The following is a 27051-nucleotide window of genomic DNA, read 5'->3' as shown; positions in this document are numbered from 1 at the left end:
CTAAATCATTAAAATGATAAGTAATCAGACCACTTATCAAAAAATCTAACCTCGACCCATGTCAGCTGTCAAACTACAGATTGATCTCAAACCTTCCATTTATTTACAAGATCCTAGAAAAAGCTATAGCTCAGCAGCTAAGCTCATACATGAATCAGAACCAGATACATGAAGCCTTTCATTGAGGGTTTAGGCCTCATTATAGTACAGAGACAGCACTGATTAAAGTAGTTAATGACCTGTTGTTGGTTTCTGGCCAGGGTTAGGTCTCTTTGCTTATATTGCTTGATCTGAGTGCAGGATTTGACATTATTTATTGCAACATTTTACTAGATAGACTCAAAAATGTTGTTAGGATTAGGGGAATAGCCCTTTCCTGGTACAAATCTTATCTAGTCGGTGACTACCAGTTTATTAACATAAATGGAGACTTCTCAACCTACAACAAGGTTAGCTATAGTGTTCCACAGAGATCTGTTCTAGGGCCTCTGCATTTTTCTTTATATATGCGACCTCTAGGTGACATTATACGCAATCATTGTGCTAGTTTCCACTGCTATGCTGATGATACTCAGCTATATGTCTCAGCCAAACCAGAGGACTTATATCAGCTTAGTATTATTGAGGAATGCATAAAGGATTGTCAGACACTGGATACTGAGAAACTTTCTCTCACTTAATCCTGAAAAAACAAAGGTGCTTCCATTAGGCCCAGAGACAGCTAGGTCCTTTCTCTCTAATTACTCAGTGAACCTCAATGGTCTCCCAATCACATCTTCTCTAACAGTGAAAGATCTTGGAGTGATTATGGATCCCAGGCTCTCAGTTGAAGCTCATGTAAATAATATTTCTAGGACCACCTTTCTCTGCCTCAGGAACATTGCAAAGATTAGGAACATGCTCTCCTCACATGATGCAGAAAAGCTAGTCCATTCATTTATCACTTCCAAGTTTGGAATATTGTAATGCCTTGCTATCTGGCTGTACCACTAAGTGACTAAACAAGCTCCAGATAGTTCAAAATGCAGCAGCCAGAGTTCTTACAAGAACTAGAAAATTTGATCACATCTCTTCTATCTTAGTTACTTTAAACTGGCTCCCAGTAATAATCAATATTTTATATTGATTATAAGATATTTCTAATGACCTACAAAGCACTGAATGGTCTTGCCGCACAGTACCTTAGCAAACTCCTAGTGCATTACAACCCACAACATCTGCTTAGATAAAAAGGTGATGGCTGTTTACTAGTACCAAAAATAAGAAAATCTACTGAAGGGGGCAGAGCCTTTTCCTGTAAAGCTCCCACACTATGGAATAACCTTCCTGTAAATGTTTGAGACTTAAAAACAGTCTCAATATATTTAAGACTAGACTGAAAACCTCTCTGTACCATCATGCAATTTATTATCTACTTCACATCTTGGGTAAAGGTGTAGATCTGGGGGTCCATGGGCATTGAGAGTTATGGTAAACTGGGATGTTATGAAGCTGTCACTTCACCTCTCTTTTGTCACTCAAGTTTGTTGACTGAGAGCGGCGGACTGCTGATGTTCCAGGGTTCCCACATGCCTGTGGTTCCTTCTGGCTCTTTCCTTTTAGTTATGCTGCCAGAGTCCATCTTTGCACATTATATTGCACACAATCAGGACCAGACTAGAACTTCAAGAAAACTGAACAAAACATAAATATTTTATTATTATTATTATTATTATTATTATTATTATTATTATTATTATTATTTTACATTTTATTATTATTTATTTATTTTTCTCTTTCATTATTTATTCTGCTCTTTATTGTCTATATTGTTTCTATTCTGGTGACCATTGTCAGCCAGAGGAGGATGGGCCTCCCCTTTGAGTTCTTCTCAAGGTTTCTTCCTCATGCTATCAGGGAGTTTTTTCTTGCCACTGTTGCCATTGGCTTGCTGACTGGGGGCTTGGACTCAGACATTTGTGAGGCTTATTTGTGACAACATCTGTTGTAAAAAGCACTATATCAATAAATTTGACTTTGACTTCGACTTACTGAAGGCATGGCAGTAGAAAGCTGCATCTTCATAAGTAACTTTTTTACTTCCATCCACCAAATCCAGATTTGTGCATCAGATTGCCATATGGCGAAGCAGGATTCACCACTCCAGGTCTGCACTGCTCCAGAGTGTAGTGGCTGCATGCTTCCAGGGTTCCTCAAAGTGGGGTCCCCTTGAGGGACCATGACCCATAGCCAGGGGGTTTGTGAAATAATTTTCTAATTTTATAAATAATAAAATTACACTGTATCATTAAAAAAATGCAGATCTACAGATGGGGACCATTCGCAACAGTAAAACATGCATATTGTCTTCCCACTCATGTTAACTTTAAGCAAGTAGAAACTCTGATATATTTGTGATACATCATGCCAACCTGTCAGGAACCACTTGTTACATTTCGGATGCAACGAACCACGCCTGCTGCTGGTCAACTTGGTTTATTAGCGGTCCAGTTAGCTACCTGGTGAGCTTTAAGAGATAATTGAGTCAGTCCACATTGTCAAGTGACGCTAATCACAAACTAGCTAAATTAAGAAAATATGATTAGAGTTACATTGAGTTTGGCTTTATTGAGTATAACGGCAGTAGCTCTTCTAAAACCCATTCTACTGCCCATATTTGTCTGTGGAGATTGCCTGGGTTGACTGTGATTTATTTTCATTGCGATGGGTGTGGCTGAAATACCTGAACTTAGTTATTAGTTTATTAGATGGTTCTCCACATATGTTTGGCCATCGATACAGGTTATACATTCTGATAATGAGCTATTGGTAATTTTAAATGGTTTAAAATAAAAGGGAAATTACATTATACTAGAGTTGGATAAAGAATATTCAATGTAATTGCATTTCACAATAATGGATAAATTTCATATTTTTAAATTACATTTAAAATACAAATGTCTTGTTTGAATATATTTTCAAGGCTATAGCAAATGAAATACACTTTGTTTCTTGCTGAAAAAGATTGCTAAAACAAAGACTGAAGGAGAGGCTAAAGGATTTTTGTCTAATGTTTCATCATAATCTTCTTTAATCAGTGCCACTAAAATAAGATATATTTTAAGATATATTTTGACAACCTACTTGTTCTGGGTTGTGAAGCTGGTTGTTAAAAATAAATGCAGTAAGGTGATTCATATAGCAGAGACTGAAACTCTAAATCTGCAACTCTGAAAAAAATATTTAAAGGTGTGAAGAGGTAGAATTTTCAAAGCAGTTATCATTATCTCAAGTTAGTTGCAAATGGTTGTCACCAATATATTTATCATTACAGTTCTGATGGTTATTTCCAAAACAGCTTTTTGTAATTTGATTTCTAGGTCCCCTTCTTTATTATCACAGTGTCTTAAAGCTTCAGCCATGTTTAAATCTATAATTAAATGTATAAGCTTGAATGAATAACCAAACTCCTTTGATAAACATTTAAGTAGGAAATCTGTAGGTGGAAACTTTAATGACTGCAACAGTGATAAAAAATAAATGAATTTATAAAATCGTGATCATGATATAAGCATCGGTTTTATGGTTTGAATTTCAAACAAATTACTGAAAATGTTGAAATTCTGATGAAGTACGTTTTAACAGAGTTGGTCTTTTCTCTGCTGTGCGTGTGTTTCTGTGTGTGTGTGTGGGAGAGAGAGAGAGAGAGAGAGAGAGAGAGAGAGAGAGAGAGAGAGAGAGAGAGAGAGAGAGAGAGAGAGAGAGAGAGAGAGAGAAGTGACCATATAAAGTTCTAAGATTCTGTCAGGCAGAAGGAGAAATCAATCCTAAACTACTTAATGAGAACTTAAAGTGCGATTCATGATATAAGCTAATTTCCACGGTATATCACAATATAATCTAAATACATTACATGATACGCACCTTTTAAATACGATGATGTTTACAAAAACAGTTGAGAGGACGGAGATCAATGGCATCAAATAGCCTACGTTTGTTTTTATAAAACCCATATGACATTTATGCGTATTTGGTTTCTCTTGGAATTCTAAATCGAGGCATGTAAAGATAGGGGAAAGAAAGGAACCTTCGGAATGTACCATTTCCGTCTTAGCGCGGACTGCATCCACAGGTTACATCGCTCATCTCCCGCTTCACCGCCGTTGTCAAACGGCGACAAGTCTCGAGCGAATCGTGCCTTTCTATTGGGTGAATTCGCCCGTCGTTACCATGGGCGTGGAGGCGAGCTTACTAAACCCAGACAAGCGCAAATACGGACGAACGCAGTAAAATTCGTGAGAAAGCGAGGCATTGCAGTCTTTCGGGTCCAGTGGTGCTTTATTGTCGAGAGTAGCTTTTTCTGAAAGCCAGAATTCATGTTTAACTGCTGCTTTTCGTAAAGGATATCTTCCCTCAATGACAGCACGCACTGCAAGACAACGCAAGACGTTATTTATTTTCATGGACGCCCAAAAACGAAGTAAACGGCCGTTCCACATCCTCCCCAAATTCGTTTCAGTTTAAGGTGGATTTTTGGAAAGGTTTGACTAGGAACATAATTATTTGCGACACTTCAGATCACATCAGCGCTGAGGCTGACTCGAGGACCGGGGTTGAGTTTGGCGTTAGCTGCTAGCTAGCTTACATTATTGCAAAATGAGTAACTGCAGGTGTTTCGTTAGAGTCAATAATCTACACAGTGTAGAACGTGAACAAATTCTGGGGGTCAGTTGATTTATTAGATCGGATAGTTGCTTGATCATTTGTTTCTGATACTGGACATCACCCGTAGGTTGGTGTAGTTCACTTATGCGCCTTGTGCACCTGTCTACAGAAAGCTAACCCAGCTAACTATATTTCATATCTATATACGTGAATTAGTCTAATTCACCTTTTGCAGCCTCCGTGTATATTGGCTTAGGTACTTAGCGATTAGTTTGTGATTTCGTCATTCAATTTACCACAGTCCTAAATGTTTTTTTCCTTTGCAGATCACTGTGAACGTGAAAGCCTGAAATCGTCCTGTCTTGCCCCATGTTGAGGAACTGCGTCAGCGCACGGACGCTGCAGGCTCTTGGCTGCAGCTCCAACGCGGTGAAGTCGGAAACAACGTCGCTAAATGTGAATTGGGGGGAAAAGTGAACATTTTTAATATCGCCATGGAGTCCGGAGACGGACCACAATCCGACGGTCCCGTGGTATCAAAGTATTCTTCTGTTCCCAATTCACAGTGTGAACTATACATAAATATTTATGAGACCATTAGCGAGGGGAACGTCAATAAAATGGATAACAATTCGGCCGTGATTCGCGGAGGCAGCGACCCCAGCGCGTATCCTCTGTCGAACTATCAGCGAGGAGTGCGTCAAAGGTTTATCCGAAGAAGTTTGTGCTTCGCGGACAATGACGATCCGGCTTACGAGGCACCTGAATGTGATAATCAGAGCAAGACGCTCAACATCAACCTGCGAACAATAGTGGACCGAACCAGGGGTGCGCGTTCGAGTTTGCAAGACGGGTCTGGTACCGAGAGCCAAGAGAGACAAAAGGATGGGGCCGCGGAAAGCGCCGGCGCCGGCGCCGACGATGAGAAGGATAGAATACTTTCTGCGTTTAATGTTGAATCTGCAGATGATGGCAAAAACGTTATCAAGACCGCCAGTGAAGAAAATGAGGAGGAGGCCGAGATGAAGGCAGTAGCCACCTCTCCTGGTGGTCGCTTTCTCAAGTTTGACATTGAACTTGGGAGGGGCTCTTTCAAGACCGTGTATAAAGGCTTGGACACCGATACGTGGGTGGAGGTGGCATGGTGTGAACTTCAGGTACGTAGTCCTGTAGAATACTAACTTGCAAAAATGCCTTTTGTGAACAAGAATGTAAGGACACTTATTGGTAACATTTTATCTGTAATTGCACGTTACTGGTTTGTTGCTTGTATGCCACAGGGCATCTACACAACCGAAGACTGAAATTACTGATTAGTGTTTAAAAAAAAGACACATGGTCATCATACAGCAATATGTACCTGTATGTACGCACAGAGTACGACATTCCTTAAATCTACAGAAGCAATACTTCATGTTTTGTAGAAATGTTTCCTATTCTAGGCAAGGGTATAATTATATTGTGACAGCGATGGGCAGGTCAGGACAACAGATGAACGTTACTGTTGAACTGGTTAAGTGGCAGATAGTTAGACATGTGTTTCTGTGCTCAGGGTCTACTCACTTCCACATTCATATTTACTCAATTCAATTGCCCTAAGGTGACTGACTGACTGTTGCCAGTCAAGGAGAAATATGTAATCGAGGATCATATGCACTCCATAGTTTTTACAATGTTTTATGCACAACTTTACAGTTCTTTGCCAAAAAGAATAGAGACCTTACAAAGCAATATTCTAGCTCTTATTGCAATACTTTTTTATAAGTACATCGTTTATTTCCGCTCAGTTGATTGATGTACTCTTGGATTTATTATTTATTTTTTGTTTTAGAAGTATTAGCAAATCTGCCTCTACATCCTAATGGGTGTCACTAAACTAAAGGGTTGGGGGTCAGTTGTAGTTCCCTTCTCTGGGTTTTGTAATCAGCGGCTTCAGTTTAACATGGCCTGGCTACATTAAATGTTTTAATATTAATATTGGCTATATTAATCTGTTTTGTACACACATGACATGTAGGCTAAGCACAAAGTGTGTCCACAAAAGGACAGACTCTGGGGAAAGGTTTGGATGGAGGGCTGGTTATTGAAAGGTATTGGAGTCCTTCATTGCTTAACTCTGGTAAAAATTGGCAAAGACCTCTAAATTGATTACTGCCTCATTAACAGCAGTGAAACTTTTTCGTGTATACCATCAAAAGTATGGTGTTGCACGTAAAGACTTAAACAGTTCAGATTATTTACATTTTCAATTGCTGAAAAGTCATCAAACTAGAGAAATGTAGAAAAATTGTGAACAAAATCCTCACAGCTTGTGTGTTGAAACAAACTTCTAGAATAGCACATTTCCAACAGTGAAAGGGCGGTTATGTTGATTCCTGCTATTACTAAATCAGAACGCATTTAATTTTTTTGTGGAACAGTTTTCCAATCACACTCCCCCCCCCCCCCCCATTAGATTTATCCTTTCCTTCAATGTCCTTTCACAGTTTTTAAAGGCTCTCCATATGACATGACATTGATTCAGTGAACCTGAGGGACTGGCACATTGTTCATCCTTGTATTTCTGCAATATTAAAATCATCCCCACTTTCAGGTGAACGCAACATTCACTGCACTGATTCCTGGACATGTGCATGTAACCAAAAAGTTATTTTAAAATATAGACTCTTGCCAATACAAACCGGTTTGTTGTTGTCGGAGATGGAATAAGTATAATTTATTGTTATTAAATCAAAAGATTAAGTAAACATATGGATGCTGTCTGACTTTTCCCTCTTTGCATGTTGTTGCATATGTGTTTGAGGTGAATGAACTTTTCTGCCTTATGACTTCATTTTTAAAAAAGCCCAGACAGTGAACGAAAGATGAAGCCTATTCATGTCCTATTGCATTATAGAAACATTGGGGCCATGCAGGTTTAAAGTTTTGTGATTAGATACCAGTGTGTTGTTTTAATGGATTTATTCATGGTTTTTGATAACTAAAAATATTTACATTTATTTAAGTGTTGGGCAAGGTGGGGCTATCAAACCATCTTCAATTATTTTGATAGTGGAAGCTTTTTTTTTTTTTTTTTTTTTTTTTTTTTTTTTTTTTTTTTTTTCTTAAAACCAACATTTCCAATTCAGTTGGTCAGCCTTTTTGATGGGTCAGTAATGCAGATTACAGCATCAGGAGTGACACTCAGTCTGTGTAAGCCTAAATGAATTAAGCAGGGGCACTATATTAAAACATGGTGCTGCTTCCAAGGCATTTATCCTGCCAACCACAAAATTCAAAATCCCACAAAGGGATCGATATCCAAATCACCCTAGCTGATGGTGTTAGTAACAGTAGCCAGCCTCAGCAGGAAGTTGAGGTTCAGTGCTTGGGTGTCACTTGTAAAATATGGGTAAGGATACATCTCTACATATGACAGTTCGCCTAATTTTAATAATATTACAGCATAATGCTGCTCATATTGCTAATATCCATCTGATTCATCCCAATGGAGTACATTAGCTTCACTATAAAGCATATTTGGGAGATCCAGGCAAGTCTGAGTTGTGTTGCAGTTGTCTTTTTGGTTTTACCTTTGGGTGCTGTATGATGGTAGAAATGGCAGAGCCAAGTGTCTGATCTCATTGTTCTCATTTGGACGCTAATGATTTTCTCTTCAATATTTTATGGAGCCCTGAAAGGATAATCTGTGCCCCTTTTTACTTTTAATTAGTGGTTAATGTTCTTGACTTGTAATAGGAAGGTTGCCTGTTAAACCTCAATATTGCCAAGAGGCCACTGTTGGGCCCTTGATCCTCAATGCTCAAGTTGTATTCAGTCATATTTGAAAGTCGGTTTAGATAGAAGTGTCTAAATGCAGTAAATTTAAATGGTGTTTCAAATTAGTTTATGATTGCTTAGCTCTTTTTGTCTTCTTTCTTTTAAATGAAGGCTACATCACAGATGCTAAGTTGTTTGAGTGACCTAGGCCCTGCCTTTTGTATAGCAAATTCAGTTCTTCAACCAAATGTGCAAACCTGATAGAATAGCCAGATTGAGTTGTTTGAGAGAATTGCGTGAAAATGTATAAAGATTGAGGCTCTAAATTGTGGTCAGCATATGCATGACTGGCCGGTGAGAGGAAGAGCTTGTTTCCTTTTGCTGGTAGGACAAGTGACACTATTGGAAGATTATAAAGGTATTTAATGTACTGAAAACTGCCACAGGCAACATGGCAAAAGTTGCTGTGATACCGAAAAATAACTGGCAGCATGTAGCTGATGTGGAAATGAAACTAATGTGTCATGTATGTGTTCAAATTTATCACTGGCTTAATCTTGCACCTCACTAGAGTCTTTATATTGTGTCACAGGCACTGGTGGAAACCTTTACAAGCGGCATGGGCCTAGAAAACCGGTATATCCTTTTAGGCTACAAAGTTTTTCCATATACACAATTTTGTCATTCTAACAACTAAAGGGAACAACTAAGGGAACTGTTGGGATTTGTCAGATCTCAGCAATCTCAGAGGTATACTGCAAACATGCTTATAATTGTGTGTCTGTACCGTGATCTAATGCTGTTTACACTGATCAGGGCTATTGCTTGATCCATGCAGGTTTTAAGATTCTGAATTTATGTTGGCAACGGGGACAACAGCTTCAAACAGTGGAAAAATCCAGGATCATGCCAAATAGTCAATAATCCTGTCCAGCTAAATCAGTGATCCACATAGGAAAAACAGGACTCTGAGCATACATCCATTTGCTTCAGTGGTCAGCGGAACTGATGGTGACCTGCTAGGAAAACAAAGCCCTTTTGTTGTTTCCTGGGAGTTAACTGCACATGCCTAAAGCAGAGTGCATCAGCACCCTGAGGGCCAAATTATGTAGCATTGTGTTCATCTTTCATTAGGCTTTTTGGACAAAAAAGCCATGTTTTATATCAGCTTTTATTTAAATCATATTTTATTCTTTTGGCTACGTCTGTGCTAGAAGCAGGAAGCTGTGCTCCATGTATGACATTGCTGTTTGAAACAGCTGAGAGAACTCAAAATATACATCCTATACTGGGAGTTGTGTGTTTTTGAAAAGATGTAGTGAGACCTTAGAAGCCTTAAGTGTATATTTCGGGTTGTTTGTTTGCTTCAGATACAAAGTAAAGGGAAACTCACCATTTTGAAGAAACACCCAAAGACTGCTGAAGGGGTGTTTTTGTGTGTGTGCTCGTACATATGTGCGTGTGCGTGCGTGTGTGTGCGTGCGTGTGTGTGTGCGTGCGCGTGTGTGTGCGTGCGCGTGTGTGTGCGTGCGCGTGTGTGTGCGTGTGTGTGTGTGTGACAGTGTTGGGATAGTCCTCCAGAAACAGACAGCTTTGCGCTTTCTGGATGCTAATTTGTGTGTAAATGCCTGGGGTCTCTGTCCATGTGTGCACATGTCTGTCTGTCTCCCATCATCCCCATACACACTTGCTCTTACATACAACACAGACCTAAATAAGACAAACTGAGTATTATTTAATATTTAAGATGTGTGTAGACTACAGTGAATGTCCTCTTGTACTTGCACCTGCTTAGTCTGCTTAGTGCTTTTAATTAACATGACACGAATGCATAATCTATTATTTGAATGTGCCAGAGAACACTTAACGTGATTGAAACTGAATCCATATGGGGTCTTGCAGTATTTGACTTGGGTTTTCAGAGATTCTGCCTAGTATTTTCTCTGCTCAATTTGTTCCATGTGTTGAAACAAGGGCAGTCCAGGTTGGTGAGATTTGAAATTGCGGACACACAATTCACAGAAATGGTAAAGCAAATGTATAGAAGAGAAAACAAAGCAATGTTTTTTATTTTTGTATTTTTGGCTGGGATTAGCAACAGCTTCTTATTCAGTTTCTTATTCGGGCTTCCTTTTTACGTCCTTTCCCCCCACTTTTGCACATGGAGTGCGAAAGCGCCCTCTCAGATTTCAGCTTCCTTTGCATTTTTTATTTTTTTTTGTATGCGTCACATCCATCACAGTTTCCTTTACCATTTTCTTCCAGTTCACTTAAATGGAATAAAATAAGCGTAACCTTCTGAATATAGTATAGGTCCCTTACCACAGCAGTGCCACCGATGTAGAAGGACAATTAGGTGATGCTTCTGATTCTTGTAAAGTGTACAAAATATCACCAGGCACCCCTGCAGCAGAACTCAATGTATTGAACGTCGCCATGACACCACGTGGCTGCCCCAGTCGCTAGCCGTGGGTGGTGGAGGGGTGCCCACCAACCCTTCTGTCTTTCCGTCACAGAGGCAACATGGCCATATGCCTCCTCGGGGAACCTTGGCACGACCCCTGCTTGTATGTATGCATGTCCGCACATGAGATCAGCTTATTCAGTATGGAGGCAGCACTTTTTTTGTTGGGGCGAGGAGGAAATGGTCTTTGTCAAAAAATCAAAATGGCTTCCCGACCTACTTTTGAGCAACACCCCCCCACTTGTAAATGTTCGTTTCTGAGCTTCAGTTGGAGATTTAGTGCTGCATTTGAATGAATTGAAGAGATTAAATTCTACCCATTATATTTTCCATCATTACTAACCTGAATCAGTAAAGCAATATTCAGGCTTACTTTGGTAAATGACTAATTAAATGATTCATTGCTAAGCTTTAGCTCTAAATGTGTGTTTATGGGCTTTAAAATAGCCATTTGAGGGATGACCTCTGCTGCTATGTAGTGAGAATGAAGGACACCATCTTTGATCTGTGGGCTTGATTTCTTCAGGAGCTCAGATGTTTGTTTTTCAGATATTTTGTATGCCAGTGTCGTGATTGGGGAGGGTAGTATTTTACATTCTCATAGACCTGATAAAATGACATTAGATTTTCTTTCAGTTGAAATCTACATTAGAGTACAGAAATTACATCATCCAATAAGTCTGAAATTTAACCGCAACTTATAACAAGCTCCCCATTTTTATACCCACATACATGTTATTTCTTCATGCTGTCCTGCATTGTTGTGTTAAACTGTGATGCGGCTTAAAGTTATAGCTTCCAGTTTCATAACACACTGTGCAGGTCTTAGTCTCAGTGACCATTGGTTGCAGTAATCAAACAGTATCATCTTTCTCCTGCCAAGTTAATTCCCTTTTCGTGTGTGTGTGTGTGTGTGTGTGTGTGTGTGTGTGTGTGTGTGTGTGTGTGTGTAGTTGCACAGTGAAACCAGATTGAAACCAGTTGTACAGGAACACCAAAAAAACATACGCTTTAGGGCCAGAGCTCGGGGGGCCACACGTTGGCGCTTGGTCAAGTGGTCCAGCCTACCGGCTCTGCAAGTGTGCTTGGCACGTGTGTGCCCAATAAACCCCTTTCGGGCGGCGGGGCCTGGAACAAGGGAGCAGGCGCGCCGGCAGCACTACGCCTTGCACGTCTGTCTTCTAACTGCTCTTCCTCTAGGCAGGTGCGTGGAGAGCCGACTAAACCTGAAGCGCAGTTTATGGGTGGAGAGGGAAGACAGCCTGATGGAGGAAGGCCAGTAGCTCAGTGGTGAAGGAGTGCCACAGGTTGATGGTATGTCGGAGGGGAAAGATGGAGGGATTGCACCTGGAGACGGGCGAGCAAGTAACGAAGCAGCAGATGGGCCTCGCTGTCTCCGATCGCCGCACTCACAAGGCAACTGCCGCTTTCAGCTGGACTCTACCTAGATCCCCAGCTATGCCCACCCTCACCTTCTGTTTGTGCTCTGTAATATACCTTTATGATCGTGCGGTCTGGCTTCGTCCAACCGTTTAACTGCCCCAGCCGACCCCACGGTTCTCTGGAGAGAAGATTGCGTCATTGTTTCCCTGGGCGAGAAGAGTTGATCTCAGAACAGGGCCGAACGTTAGCACGTGAGCTAAGGTAGGCCTGTTAGAACTTGAGGAAAGACAGAATTTTGAAATGCATGTTGCATATAATCCAAAACCCCCATGCAACAAATGGAGTAAATCACTATGCTGTAGGATAAGTTCCATTTCTGATCCTTCTCTCTCTCTCACTTGCTTTCTCTCTGCTACAACCCTTAGCTCTATGCCTTGAGCGAGCACCATACGTGTTTGTGGGCCACACCTGTTGCTTCTTACCTAACCTGAATTAATTTGAGAAGTGCTGCATTTAAGAAAGCTAATTATCGTTTCGCTTGACGTATTCCGCCGCCTTGTCAGTAGCACGCCAGTCGCGTGGCAGTCGTGTCTTGCTCCGAGAGAGAGAGAGCGGTCTCTCACTGCCAGGTGCGCTGGTCCGTCCCACCCAAGATCCTTGCGCGCTCGCGCTCCCTCCCGCTACCTCGTGTGTCGTCCCTCATCTCGTGCGCCCCCTTTCATCCTGTGCCGCATGCTAAAGCTCAGGGGCAGGAGACTTTGCCAGGGGAGAAGGATACGACTGTCACGCCTGCGTCTGAGCGTGTAAATGAGTGCGAGTGCATCGCTAGCCTGTGTTGAGCGTCATCTAAAGACAGAAATGGGTCCGACTTCGCTTTGCGCGGGATTAGTTCTGTCCACCTCAGTGATTATCGCTACCACCCGGTCTTTCCTTTTGAAACCCGTATTAAGGCATATCATATTTACCCTTCTTGGCCCCAGTTTCGCCTGCCTCAGATCTCGAGGGCAACCACTAGTTCATGCATATTAATGGAGTCATTGTTTGCTGTCTGAATATTGATAAATGTACAAATGATTCTGAGAAGCAAAAATATGCCAAGGCTTTAACAAGCACTGTTTTATCAATGGGGAACATGAGAGGTGGTGATAACGCAACAGGGTCACTGTGAGATGCACAGTTCAGATCAGCATATCTAAACACACAAATGATGCACTTTAACAAACTGTCAAATTGTATAGTCAAACCATAATATTAATCTCATGATTTGCTACAGTGAGTCATGATAAAACACCTTTAATAATGCAGTCTCATTTATCCCTTGTTAAAGTTTTTCAGGAAGCTTCATGTAGAGCTGTGTATGTGTTTATTTAAACATGTGCTCAAAGTGTAAAGCATTGGTTATGGCCAAGTTTAAATGGATTCCTTCATATTATGCTGCATGTGACCGAGTGTAATTAGAAATTACATACTCTTCTTTTTCTGCATGGCTTCATGCCCTGTGTGTGTGTGTGTGTGTGTGTGTGTGTGTGTGTGTGTGTGTACCACTAGTATTGGATTCTCTGTAACTGATAAGTGTGATGTGTGGTTTGGCAGTGTTTCATGCAGAACTCAGGAATTGTCCTGTGCAATTTAAATGGGGTGCATCATGCTTTTAGATACTTTCAGAGCTAGAAAGTAAGGCGTTTCTTTCTGAAAGTCCACAATTTCCCAGTCAACATATGCAAGTTTTCTGCAGTATGCTGCATTTACATAGAATGCTACAAGGAAATGTTTATCAACAACCTGCCAGTCATAAATGGTTGCTATCTTTGCTATTGTTAATGCTGTAGGGGCTTCTGTCATAAGGTGCGCATTCCATCAGTCCAGAACATTTTTGGCAGCGTTTGAGAAGCTGCAGTCATGTTCTGATCTGGAACCAGCTTTCCTTGTTTGAAGCTTAACCTTAGCAATAGCAGAGAAGATAGAATAACTGTTCAGTTCGCCTGACATCACACACCTAAATACCACAAATATCCGTTACCCAATGCTAAACTACTGGAAAAATGGTCACTGGCAATGTAGTAGTACATTTTACATGTTGTTTTGCTTCTTCAGAACAGGTATAGTCAAGTTTAGTTGAGGAGAACTACTTAAAGATGGGTACTAGAATCCCCCCCCACCCATGCATGTTGGCATAAACATGTAGCTTAGTGCACCTGTTAAGTACTAAATGCTTTGATGTTCAGTTTGATTACTTGGGTTCTGAAATGTAGTTTTATATGTTTAGTTATCTGATCTACTATGTACCTTTTTAAGCAACTGCTTTGTCTCTAGTATAGTGGGGGGAGAAATGTTTCTCTCAGGTAGTAAGATAATGCCCTGTCTCCAGCAACATTCTAGTCATGCAGAGAGCTCAGAATGTCCCATGCTTCTTTGTGGTGCTCTTCGGATCTTCTGCCAAGCAAAGCCGACTGCATTCGTGTTGTGGTTTAGCTGGTCACCTTCTCTGGTCTCGTCCTGGCCTGTGACTAGTGCCTGGACTGCTGATCTAGGCATTCTCTGCCCTGGTGGCCTCTTATAGGAAACCGGGTCACTGGGTTAAGCATGGACATTGGGCCGCTCTATACAGACAAACAATTGTCTATACAACAGTCTTCATTCAGGTTTGCTACAAAGTCATTTTTGTTTGTAGCCCTGAGAAAGGTGTGTGCGTGTGCGCGTTGCACACACATGGATAGGACATTGAAATGAGCATGTCAGCAGACCTTATTGCCTCAACCCAATTGTGCCTAAGCACTGGTATAGGTGTCTGTCTCTCAATCTTTCTTTCTCTCTCCCCCTGTGTGTGTGTGTGTGTGTGTGTGTGTGTGTGTGTGTGTGTGTGTGTGTGTGTGTGTGTGTGTGTGTGTGTGTGTGTGTGTGTGTGTGTGTGTGTGTGTGTGTGTGTGTGTGTGTGTACGTACACACACGAGCACTTGCATGCCTGCATACACAGCCCTTAGCTATTATAATAAACACTTGGGGCAACAGAGTGGAACAACTATATAACAATTACTTCTTGTCCATGTCACACTCCATTTGAAAACGCAAAGGTCTCTTTCCCCCTCACATGCTTGATCTCTCTCTCTCTCTCTCTCTCTCTCTCTCTCTCTCTCTCTCTCTCTCTCTCTCTCTCTCTCTCTCTCTCTCTGGCCTTCCTTACTCTCTTCGCTAGTAATCACACACCTATCAGCTTCCTTGAAATGAACTCTCCGAATTGCAACGCTGCAGCACTGAACACACACTGCCATGTAGCAGCATAGAGAGATAGAGAGAGCCACCGCAGTAAAAGATAAAGTTGTCTTGTCCCCCAAGGAGGAAGAAACAATCGGCCGCAATGGTACCGTGAGCCCAGAGAAGTATTGCCAGTTCTACTCAGTCTGAGGCAGGCATGTGTTGGTGTTGGACTTGAGCAATAATGTCAGTTTACACAAATGAATATCCTCTTCAGAATGTATAGCAATTAACAATATTATGTTGCACATTCTGTTCAATACCATGCCATGTGAGCCTTACAGGGCCAGTCTTCATTCCATTTATGGGACCCTTTTCATGTAGCTGCTACATGAACTCGGTGAATCCCAGGCTCCATGTTAAAGAAATGGTTTTGAGTTTATGTATAGTTGTTATTCCATAGTTATTGATTTAAAGTTTTAATCAACATCAGGTAGAGTACTTGTTTTTAATTTTTATTTTAGATTTATTAATGCTGTTAATATCTTAACAAGTTGTCTGTTTGGTTCAAAAACTAAATATTGCAGCCTATTACATGTTTAAACCTTTCTGTGACACTTTGTTTAATTTGCATGTGTCCCAGCATTCTTTTCCAGACATAAAATCTATGATCATTTCAAGTGGCATTTAAAAAAATGTATATTGTAGGTAATTAGTTGAGCATGTTGCATGTGTGGGCAAAAATGAAATGCAGGGTTTTCTGTTGTATGCATTTTAACTAACTAGAGATTACACTGCTTGTACAAAGGGAATGGTTAAATATGAAGCCAACAAAAACGTGATGTAATGGTATGTGACAGAAAACAACAGAACGGTAACTTCCTTAATATTGTCCATTTAAATTTGTATACCATTTGATAGTGCCGTTTATGAGCCCAAGGCTAGTGTGTGTAAACAAGCAAGTTAAACTGAAAGTCTTGCTCAAAAACATTGCCAGTATATGAACCACAATAATTTAACTCATGACATGACAGGATTGACATTGTGTACAGATAAGAATCCATCATGCTGGTGAATCAGCTCTTCTGAAGAGAAGTAGGCACGTCAGGGAAGCAAACACAACACTTTCCCACCCCTTCCCCACCTGCATGAGCTGACTTCTTGAAATGTCAAAAGTGTGGGAAATCTCTTCTTTCATGGTCTTTCAGGGTAAAAATGTCCCTGCGCTATAGCAGCTTTCGCATAGCCCTTCTGTAGGCAAGACTCTCAGAAGAAGCTGTGGGCTGCTGGTGTAGTTATTTAAAGGCTAGCACCTGTTCCCGGAGTGGTGGCATGATCCGAAACACGAGCTGCCGGAATGGAACGCCACAACACTTCAAGTGCACGGGTGTGGGTGCATCTTCCCATGCTGGGCACAACACCTCGCAGCTACTAAATAATGCAGCAATGCAGGGACCAACCGCCACCACCACCTCGCGTGTATGAAGCAGAGGGCTGCCTTGGTGAAGGGTTCTGGGTGGGGCTGGGGGCAGGAAGACAGTGTGCGCGCATACGTGGGGGGCCATGGCTCGGCTGAGTGGGGCAGGCTCTCTGCAGCGCTGCATAATTAATGGGGCTCTGACAGCATGACAAGAAATTCATACAACCCCCCTGCACACACACACACACACACACACACACACACTACACTTCGCATCACTTCCAAAGGGTTTTAACATTGGACACACATTCACTTTCCTCCTCTGTATTGCTTCCTCTGTCTCTATTTGCCTCCCCCTACCGCTCCATTTTTCACACACTGATCAACCTTTAGATTAATTTGATTAATCCCTGTCAGGTTGGGTCACATGTCTGTATCAGCCGAAACTTATGAACAGACGTGTTGGGTGCTTGTGTCTGTGTGTATGTATGTGGGGTGTTTTGAGAGCCGGATTGGTTGTTCATTAGAGCTACTGGCTTTCTAAAGCATGGTACTGACATTCTCTGGAGCATTAGAGCAAAGACTTGTGACCAAAGAGATTCAGACTTATGACTAAGGCAGTGGGATGCAGATAAATGGGATGTTGTAATACTTGATAACACTATAGTTTTATACTTTCTCATATATGCCATGATTCATACAGTTGCTGTCAACCTTTTGCAGATCTGAATAAATTAAAAAGACATACCAAATAAATCTTGTACAAGTTTAAAAGGATAATTAAAAATGGACATAAAAGGGAAACACAAAAGAAATAACACAGAGAAGAGTGCCGAGCCGGGGGATGGGGTTGGAGCCAAATCGATCTGCAATGCTCTTTTACGCCCCGTGTGTGTGTGTGTGTGTGTATGTGTGTGTGTGTGTGGTGGGGGGGGGGGGGAGATCCCTTGGGTTTGGGCTATTTCAACAACCCCTTAAAAATGGATCACCAAGGGCTCGAGATCTTAACCACCTATCAAGATGACTAGCGGCAGAAAGCCCTCCATCAACCCCGTTATACGTGCGGCTGCGAAGGCGTCTTGCGTCTCTCTGCAGGCTATGCTCTGCAGTGCGATCTCTCTGAACAGACTGGCTGGGATGCGGCTCGCAGGAGACGTGCAATATGTTGACGGATATTGATGTTTAAGGCAGTGGAATCACATGGCCAATCTGTCTGCAGCCTGTCCCCCCTCCCCCACCTCAGACGTTTGCATCCACTTGCTGTTGTCCGTTCATTCCGATCAGGCCCCCACCCCACCTCACCCCACCACCACCAGGATGCGGTAGCTGATGTATGGGTATCCACGGGAGGCAGAACATCAATAAACCTTGAGCTCTCACTTCTAGCCACTCGGATGAGCGCAGAAGGAAAACGTTACCGTCGGGGGTGGGGGGGTTGGTGGAGCATGACGGGTTGCACAAGACTGTCTTACCGAAGCATTTCAATAAAACAAACAGCAGAACCAGCTTCTCCACATGTTTGCCCTTCTCTCTCCCCACGCGGCCTCAGGACCGGAAGCTGTCGAAGGCGGAGAGGCACCGTTTCAAAGAGGAAGCGGAGATGCTGAAGGGCCTGCAGCACCCCAACATCGTCCGCTTCTACGACTTCTGGGAGTCCCTGCTCAAAGGGAAGAAGTGCATCGTCCTGGTGACAGAGCTCATGACCTCAGGGACATTAAAAACGTGAGTTGTGTGACTGGTCTTGCCCCGACCCCTAATGGCCTAATGGTTGAGACTCTGCTTGTTTTGACTGAATTGGTCCAAAACTGATTGTAGGAATGTTCTTGTTTTTGAGTGGAGAGCTTGCATAAATGCGTATGATCCATAGATTTCTGTCGTCCTGGGTTATGAAACCAAGCTTAAACTATGTGTCCCATTGCTTAGTCTAGATGTAGAAACATGTATTCTTTTTATGGATGAGTACAGATAGTGTAGTTGTCCAGGTTTCTGGAGCTACTTGAAACTAGACTCTGTTGTGCATTGCAGACCATTAATAGTACCAATATATGATGTGGTTAGCCAAGATGCCCCAATGAATGCATCTCCATGGGGCACTTAGGCAATAAATGTCTGCTAAATCATGATGCTAGGAGTAGTCACATGTGTGATTGCTCCTGGGATCAGCTCCTTGAGAAGCTATTGACTAATCTGTTTATTCATGTCTGTTTGGAGCTGAAGCATGGTTTTTCACTCTGGGTCCCAGGATTCTAAAGGTGGAGTCCACTCATCACTTCACTGCTGCTTTCTTTGTTTTGCTTTTGTGAAACGCCACCAGTGGCTAAAACTAGTGAACGAATTAAATGAAGTTGGGTGATCCAGTCTGTCCATGTCACCAGGCATTGGGAATTCTGTGCCTGCAGTGCCAGTGTATTCAGCAGTGACTAGCCTTTGTCAGAGATGCTTGAAGTGTGTAAATGAAGAATTTCAAGTCTTGTTGAGCGTGCCTTTTGTCTCGAACGCAGTGATGAGCTGGTTTAGGGAAGAAATTGTATGCAGCGATTTGCCTTGTTTTGTTTTTTTTTCCTCTGTGGGGTGGCATTGGTGACGACAACTGTGTTGGGGGATGGTGATGATTACATCAGGGATGCCGCTGACTGCTGATCCTTTCCGCTCCACAGCTACCTGAAGCGCTTCAAGGTGATGAAGCCCAAGGTTCTGCGCAGCTGGTGCCGGCAGATCTTGAAGGGCCTCCACTTCCTACACACACGCACACCGCCCATCATCCACCGCGACCTCAAGTGCGACAACATCTTCATCACAGGCCCGACAGGCAGCGTGAAGATTGGTGACCTAGGCCTCGCTACGCTGAAGAGGGCCTCCTTTGCCAAGAGCGTCATTGGTGAGTCAGCCGCCGGGTTCGAGCAGTTTTAGGTGGGTTCTAGCGAGTTTGGGCAGGTGGCGGATCCCTTCGCACGTGGCTGGTACTGTATGTCTCCGTGTTGGGATCAGGTGTGGCGGAATCCTGCAGGCAGAGGCGGGAAGAACGCCTGGCCGCTGTGCTCCAGGGCTTGTGTGGCATGCTTTCAGTCACGCCTCGGCATCCGTGGCTTGTTCGTTCCTTGTTTCACCTGCTCTGAGGGACGCAAGCTGAGCAGTAAACACAGCAGCCACAAAAAAATATCCTGGAATGCAACAGTAGCTCAAAGTCTGCCAAAGGTGGCTGTGTGTTATTTTCTTTTTTCTTTTGTGGTCTGTAGTTGAGGGTTCATGCTGTATATCAAACTTCATGCTAAGAGGTCTCAGGAGTGTTGTGCAGTGTGTGCATGTATTCAGAAACAAATATAAAATGTAAATGTGAAATATTGACCATGGAGTTTTTTTGTATTTTATGCTGCGTGTACTACATGCAGATTGTGCCTTTTAAGGGAACTAGTCCAATTCAGATAGGACATCACAGCGACCGACTGTGAACCCTGAACCATTGAGCGACGCAGCCTCTGTCTGGGCCTGTCTGCTCGGTTTAACCCACCCCCTCCACCGCACGGTCTGACCTTTCGCCCCTCTGCTTTCAGGTACCCCAGAGTTCATGGCCCCAGAGATGTACGAGGAGCACTACGACGAGTCTGTGGACGTCTACGCCTTTGGCATGTGCATGCTGGAGATGGCTACGTCCGAGTACCCGTATTCGGAGTGCCAGAACGCCGCGCAGATCTACCGCAAAGTCACCAGCGTGAGTCCCACCCTCCCCGCACCCACTAGCGCAGTAACCCGAGAGCCCCGCCATCCGTCACTGGCCCACGGGCACGACGGCTTGTGCTACTGCGGTGGGGGGGGGAAATACAAATCTGTGATGGCACCAGGCCTTAAAGAGGCGGCGCACAATTTCCATAAAGGCCCGAGGAAGTGCGGGAGACCGTGAGCAGGACTTGGCAGTGCCTGGCGTCGGAGTGTTGCAAGGAGAGCAGAACAGGCAGTTAGCTGCGTCAGGATGCCGGGACGGAGCGTTTTAGTCCTGCAGCTTTCAGACCGCAGATGCAGGCTCGTTGCTGCTCAGGCTGGGGAGATTAGTCACGGGAGTCATATGCCTGTTTGTTTATTCTTTCATCATACACTGATCACAAAGTCGCTCGCGAACGTAAACAACGAGCATCGCCAGAGGCAGCGCCGTTGTCACTTATCTGATCTAATTGGAGTGGGTGCAGTAACTTGGTCTTTAGTGAAATGGCACTAATGTGACTGAAGTGGGCAGTTATATAAGACAAGTTGCAACATGCAGCAAGATTTTATCCAGGTATGTGTGCGCGTGCGCATGATTGAATAATACTGAGCCATCCAGTGGGAGCACTGCGATGTCAGCAGCACTGGTCATTATAGACACACACATACGAACACACATGCACTTGTAATCTTGTAGACAAATCCCTTTGACTTCCTTTCAGGAATCACATGTGCCTCTAAAGCACCTTTTTTTTTTTTTTTTTTTTCTTTTTTTTTTGGTAATATTCTTGGTTTCCCTTCTACACCTAGCATTACACAGACACCAGCCACAAGCCAGAGTGACTCTGTTTACAGCGTACCGGTTTGTTGACGTTTTCGTACTTTGTTTAATAAACGGTTACTTAGTTAATTAAAGGTGACGGCATTTTTTAACAGGTATCAGCTTTGTTGTGTTGCAGCGGAGTGTGGATGAGCCTGTGCAACTCGCAGGAACGCCCTGACATGTAGATACCTCGCATGCATGTGGCCAGATGCCATTTGCTTGGGGTTGGCCAGCCCCTTGCTGACAGGCGTGTGCGAGTGTGTAGCAAGCACTTGGATGATTTGAGTAAAGGGTTTGGCTGCTGCAGCTCCATTTGTGTGGTGTAGAGCAGGTGGATGGCTATTGATTTTGGCAGGCGAGGCCCACCAAAAGTTGCATCACCAGTCCTCGCCTGACACTCACTCTCTCACTCTCTCTCTCGCACTCTGGCTCTCTCTCCGGCTCTCATCGTCTCTTTTCCTCTTCCTGCCCACCTCCTTTCTGCTCCGGTGTTCTCCATTGCTCATCTTTGAGCGTCACCATATACTGTGTGTCATATTTTTATCTTCTTGCTTTCTCTCAAGGGAATGGTGATGTTGGTCTACACAGTATATGAGGATCATTTGTTTTCGGCTTTTTCCCTTCTCTGAGCGGAGCTCCAGTGTGCGTTTATCAGATGAAGCCTGGATCAGTTTGGTTTTCTTGTAAGGTGACTAAGTGAATGCTTATAAACAGCAGTTTGGTTTTTAAGTATTGTTTTGGTATGTGCCCACTCTAAACTGTTTCCACATTTCACATTTTCATCTAAATGGCCTAAGTACGATTGCATAAAGAGGTGTTTAATTTAATTTTTCAGCTGATGGTCTTTATTGATGAGACCCAGCATTAACTGTTTGAAACCAGCAAAATCTCTGCACAAAGAGAACCAGTTCTGTAATGTTATGCAACAAGCTTACAGACCCAAGGCCAGGATTGGTAGTAAATAATTGATTGATTATTTATTATTTTTTACTTTCTTTTTAAATACCTGCTATCCATGGCTGTGTCAATTATGTCAATTACATACCCCAATCAATGCTGTAAATGGTCTGTTCTAAGTTTTTAAGAAACGACACTACTGTGTAAATGCAGAGCAGTGAAAGCAAGTGACAGGTTCAGCATAGATGGCATGTGCTTGAAAAGATGGGGGGCAGGGAGATGGAGAAAACAAAGTATTTGTGGAACAGAGCCACAAAAAGAAAAAACAAACCACTGGTCATGGGAGCCTGTACCTGCCTTTCACCTGGGGCTCCAAAATAACAAAACCCACCCCTGTCTAAGGTGCCAGAAAAAGACCTTGAAGGAAAAAGAAACAAACCAGCCCTTGTGTTCTTCTCCTGCACTTTAGTGCATTGGCTGTGGTGATCTTTCCTGCCAAGTTCTGCTATTTTTATAGTGTGCAATTTAGCATGGGGGTCACCTGGCAGCTGCTTCTGTTTAAACAAGTCGTAGATGCAAGCCCAGCTATCTCCTCCCCCCCCCCCCCATTTTGCCCACTTCTTTTGCCCCTCCTCAACACTCTCTCTTCCTTCTATCTGCTCTGCCTTTCCCAGGGGGTGAAGCCTGCCAGCTATCACAAGGTCATGGACCCAGAGGTGAAGGAGATCATTGGCGAGTGTATCTGCCAGAACAAGGAAGAGCGGTGAGCGGAGTCTCCCCGTGTGCGGGGGTGTGGAGAAGGACAGTAATGAGTGATGGAGCTACCCAGAGAATGTTCTCTCACGCACGCACGCACGCTTTGCTGGATGGTAACCAACGGGCACTTTTTTGCACACAACCCAATTTCCTCCAGCCAGAAACAGCCTACATCGCCTACCGCCAGTGTAACCACCCCAGTCCAGTTTCTGAGACGAGGGGGTGAGAGAGAAATTATTGTCCTCATTTCTGCCACACCATGTCCCCGTGCCCTTATCTTGGATGGGCATGCACACACCTTTACTGTTAGATTAGGTAGTATTCACCCAATATTCTTTTGAGTCTAATTACAGCTTTGGTATGACCAAGATAAGTGCCAACTGTGTGTGTTTGTAAGGCACCTCTATCATCAGACTGGTAAGTAAAGAACATTGTTAGTAAGGTGTTCATAGGACAACCAGAAAGGCAAAACATTTCTTGGTGTGGGGTGATAACTGCTGAGGAAAGATTTGGTGCAAAAGTGCCTCAGATTCCAGAGCAGCTTTTAGGTCTCAGTCTGTGAACTCTGATTTAAAAGTGTACATTTTCTGATTCAACACCCTACATAATTTCTCGGAGGATACATTTTTGACTTGATTTGCCTTTTAACCTGAAAGAGGTTGTTTATATGCTCTCAGGCTGTTCCCTAGTCCTGGTCCTATTCTCTGGCATTTTAAACTCATTTAGGCCTGGTTAATTAGCTGATATGTTGGATGCATTGGGGCAGGTGTTGGGACCAGGACTGTGAAACCCTTCTATGTAATGACAGGTACATGGTATAATTCAGTTTAAAATCTGTTCACTGCAACTGAAGCAAAGGCCATCAAGTATTGGTTAGTGGTTGTGATGAGATTATTCTGGTAACAACTGGCACGAACTACTTCGTGTCTAACCCGAGTAGAAAACGCGCAAGCCGACAGGACAGGGTGCATCAGCCTATGGACCAGACGAGCTCACTGGGAATGGTGTGTTTGTGACCCTGCCCCTCCCAACCCCCTTCCCCAGCTATTCAATCAAAGACCTCCTGAACCACGCCTTCTTCGCTGAGGACACGGGCGTGCGGGTGGAGCTAGCTGAGGAGGACGACGGCAGGAAGGCCTCCATCGCCCTCAAGCTGTGGGTGGAGGACCCACGCAAGCTGAAGGGCAAGTACAAGGACGCCGGCGCCATCGAGTTCACCTTCGACCTGGAGAAGGAGGTGCCTGAGGGCGTGGCCCAGGAGATGGTGAGTGGCACCCGGGTGCTCGTCCTCGCCGCTCACCCCCCCCGGCTCAAAGTTTTGCTCCCTGTTGGAGAGCGTAAGGCAGCGCAGAAGCAGCGCGTGCGTTTCAGACCTGCGCCGTGGCGTTCAGGGCCGCACTCGGTAGCATTTACATCACCGAGCCAAACTGAGTGTGGAGCGGGTGGTGGCCAGTGTTGTGCTCTTCCAGCTGCCAAAACGTCTTAACCAGGCTTTAGTGGTTTTGCAGGTGACTTATCTGTGCTGGTAGTGGGGACAGAATGAACGGGCTAAATACCCTGGGCTAAATGCCTATGTTGAACCACATGAGAATCTCATGCCCCCTCAGGGGGTGGGTTAAAATTCACCTAAATTGTTGAAAGGTATCCACAGTGGCATGGTTGTGTGTGAATATTTAGCATATTTTAGAACCAGGGTCATCTCTGTGATGCTCTGTCTATAGAGAAGGATCTCTCCTCAGAATCCTGTTGGGGGTTCAGTCCAAGAAACGGCCCTCTCTCCTTCTACTTAGGATGTGTTATTTTAGGGTCCTGAAATTGTCATTTTTACTGAATCTCATCATTCTCAATGTGTAATTGTGATAATGTAGGCATGACACTAGCTATAAGTTGTTTATATGTAATTATGTAGCTCCCTATACTAGCTGAAATCCAGATTTATACTTTGCACAGGGTTATTGGAGTAGGAGGGCAATATACAAGTGGTCTGTGTCTTAAACATGTTTGAACAATATAAAATGGGGGGGAAAAGTGAAAATGTAATCTGACTATTGCTTATCTTGGATCTCTAGAAAACAAGTCCAAAAGTAGAAGCAAAGTTAAAAAAAAAAAAAAAAAAAAAAGTGTGTGTGTGTGTGTGTATACACACACAAATTAAACAATGAGTCTCTCAGGTTTTTCGGAGTAAACACTGCTGTATGCCCAGGCCTGTTAAAATCAGATCACCATCCTTTCCTGAAGTCTTTGGTCACAGCTGTCCTGTCCCAAGGCACCATAATTGGAAAATGTTATGCACTGTGAGTAATGTAGCATACGTGTGTGTGCGCATGTGTGTATACGCACGCATGCTGCTGGAAATGTGTCCTTCTTCCTCACCACTTATTGATCATCACAGTCAGTGCAAACATTACCTTGGGTTCTGTGCCCACGCGATGTTTCATCCAGTCGCCGCGGCAGCCTCAGCGCTGCCCAATTCGGGCCCTTTCTGCTCACGCTGGATTCAGCTCCCTCAGCTAATTATTGAGCCCTCCACGAGCTGTACCAGGCGTTCACGGGTCGAGTCGTTCCCCCCTAGATGACATCAAGAGCCATACTGTTAACACATCAGTGACTTCTGTAAGCTATTCAGGAGCATAATTAGAGGTGTTTGGGATGATTCACAGTTGAGACGTTTGGGCCCCCATTAAACACTACAGGCGGGTTTCACAATGGCTTTCCTTTTAGCGCTCATGTGCAACAGTAACTACTGAGCAATGCCTGAAATAAACATAACTGCGCTTGTTTTTGGACTTGACTCATTTTAGAAAGCGTCAGTGTGACTAGTGGGTAATGAGTCCCATTTGCTTTGAAGTTTGCATGCGTGCGCGTGAGTGTTCTGGGCATCGTGACTCTATTGTAGGTCCTTCTTGCAATGTTCCCCTTGTTCTCAGTGCTTACCTTTTGATGAAACATTTTTTACTTCAATTTTAAGAGCTCCATCTTTCTGTTCCATGGGAAAGCCTGCCGTTCTGTTCAAAAATGTGTGCAGGCTCCATCATGTTCTTCATTTCCTGTCAGGTGGAGTCCGGCTTTTTCCACGAGAGCGACGCAAAGATCGTGGGCAAGTCTATCCGGGACCGGGTGGCCCTGATAAAGTGGCGACGGGCGCGGACGCCGCCATCAGCCGCGCAGAGCGCCGCAGCTCAGCCCGCCAAAGCCCAGCCTGCACCCATCCTGGGCGATGCTGGCGGCCCCGCCGAGCCCGAGGACGCAGAGGCGGAGCCGCATGGCCATCTGAGCCAGCTGAGCAGCAGGACTACCTCTACTACATGTGAGTGGGTGGGTGGGTGGATGGGTGAGTGATCTTAAAAAGGAAAACGTCCTGTAATAAATGCACAAGATCAGAATCCTTTATGTGTGTTCTGTATTTTTGACCAAGCAGGGCCTCATCCATGCCTCTCGCTCACTCTCTTTAGCTGACAGTGGCACTGGCTCTACAGTATACTCAGACTCCCACAGTAGCAGCTTGCACAGTGTCATATACCAGTCTCTGCAGGAACCTGTCTCCACGGCAACACAGCAGGTCTGTATCTTGGCAAACCCATGAGTGAACACTTGAATGAGAAAGTCGTGCGCCACACCGCGTTGCCCGTCTAGTGTGTTGTGTTGTTGTCTCCATAAATGTACTTGTCAATATGCTTATAGCATACATGCTTCAAACATACCACAAACATTTTTGTCTTGGGTTTTGTTTCCTTAGAGTTTCACTTCACATAACATGGCCTTGTGGTTGTGTTTTGTTTCATGTTTGTGCGCGTGTCCCTTGCTTGCTTTGTGTTAGTGTCATGCTAGTGGCCTACTTTTGACACCTCATGACGATTTGGAAGCGCAGTCTTCCTCCCATTGGGCGGGACCTATGGCAGGTGCACGCTCCCGAAGCAATTCTGTGACTGACAAACACACAAACCGCCCACGTGTCCAATCAATTTCCCGGCCAGAAAGTCCTGGCCACACCCACATCCTGTTAACCCGGTCGGAGTC

The 27051-nt window shown here is 43.8% G+C and overlaps 1 protein-coding gene across 1 annotated transcript in view; it reads left to right on the top strand.

The window, feature by feature from the left end:
- The first annotated feature begins 4162 nt into the window (after nucleotides 1-4162).
- LOC113590955 (serine/threonine-protein kinase WNK2-like) overlaps nucleotides 4163-27051 on the top strand; it is a 46615-nt gene continuing 23726 nt past the window's right edge. Inside the window, exons 1-9 of the mRNA XM_035536464.1 lie at nucleotides 4163-4459; nucleotides 4971-5801; nucleotides 18412-18584; nucleotides 19520-19740; nucleotides 20414-20571; nucleotides 22953-23041; nucleotides 24079-24298; nucleotides 26089-26341; nucleotides 26487-26593. Of these exons, the coding sequence (XP_035392357.1) occupies nucleotides 5139-5801; nucleotides 18412-18584; nucleotides 19520-19740; nucleotides 20414-20571; nucleotides 22953-23041; nucleotides 24079-24298; nucleotides 26089-26341; nucleotides 26487-26593 (1884 nt within the window). The 5' untranslated portion in view covers nucleotides 4163-4459; nucleotides 4971-5138. The remainder of the gene's footprint in view (nucleotides 4460-4970; nucleotides 5802-18411; nucleotides 18585-19519; nucleotides 19741-20413; nucleotides 20572-22952; nucleotides 23042-24078; nucleotides 24299-26088; nucleotides 26342-26486; nucleotides 26594-27051) is intronic.

The sequence above is a fragment of the Electrophorus electricus genome, chromosome 18 (assembly GCF_013358815.1).
Source record: "Electrophorus electricus isolate fEleEle1 chromosome 18, fEleEle1.pri, whole genome shotgun sequence".
Taxonomy (NCBI): Eukaryota; Metazoa; Chordata; class Actinopteri; order Gymnotiformes; family Gymnotidae; genus Electrophorus; species Electrophorus electricus.
Note: the sequence above shows the minus strand (reverse complement) of the source record. Positions and strands in the feature narration are given on the sequence as shown.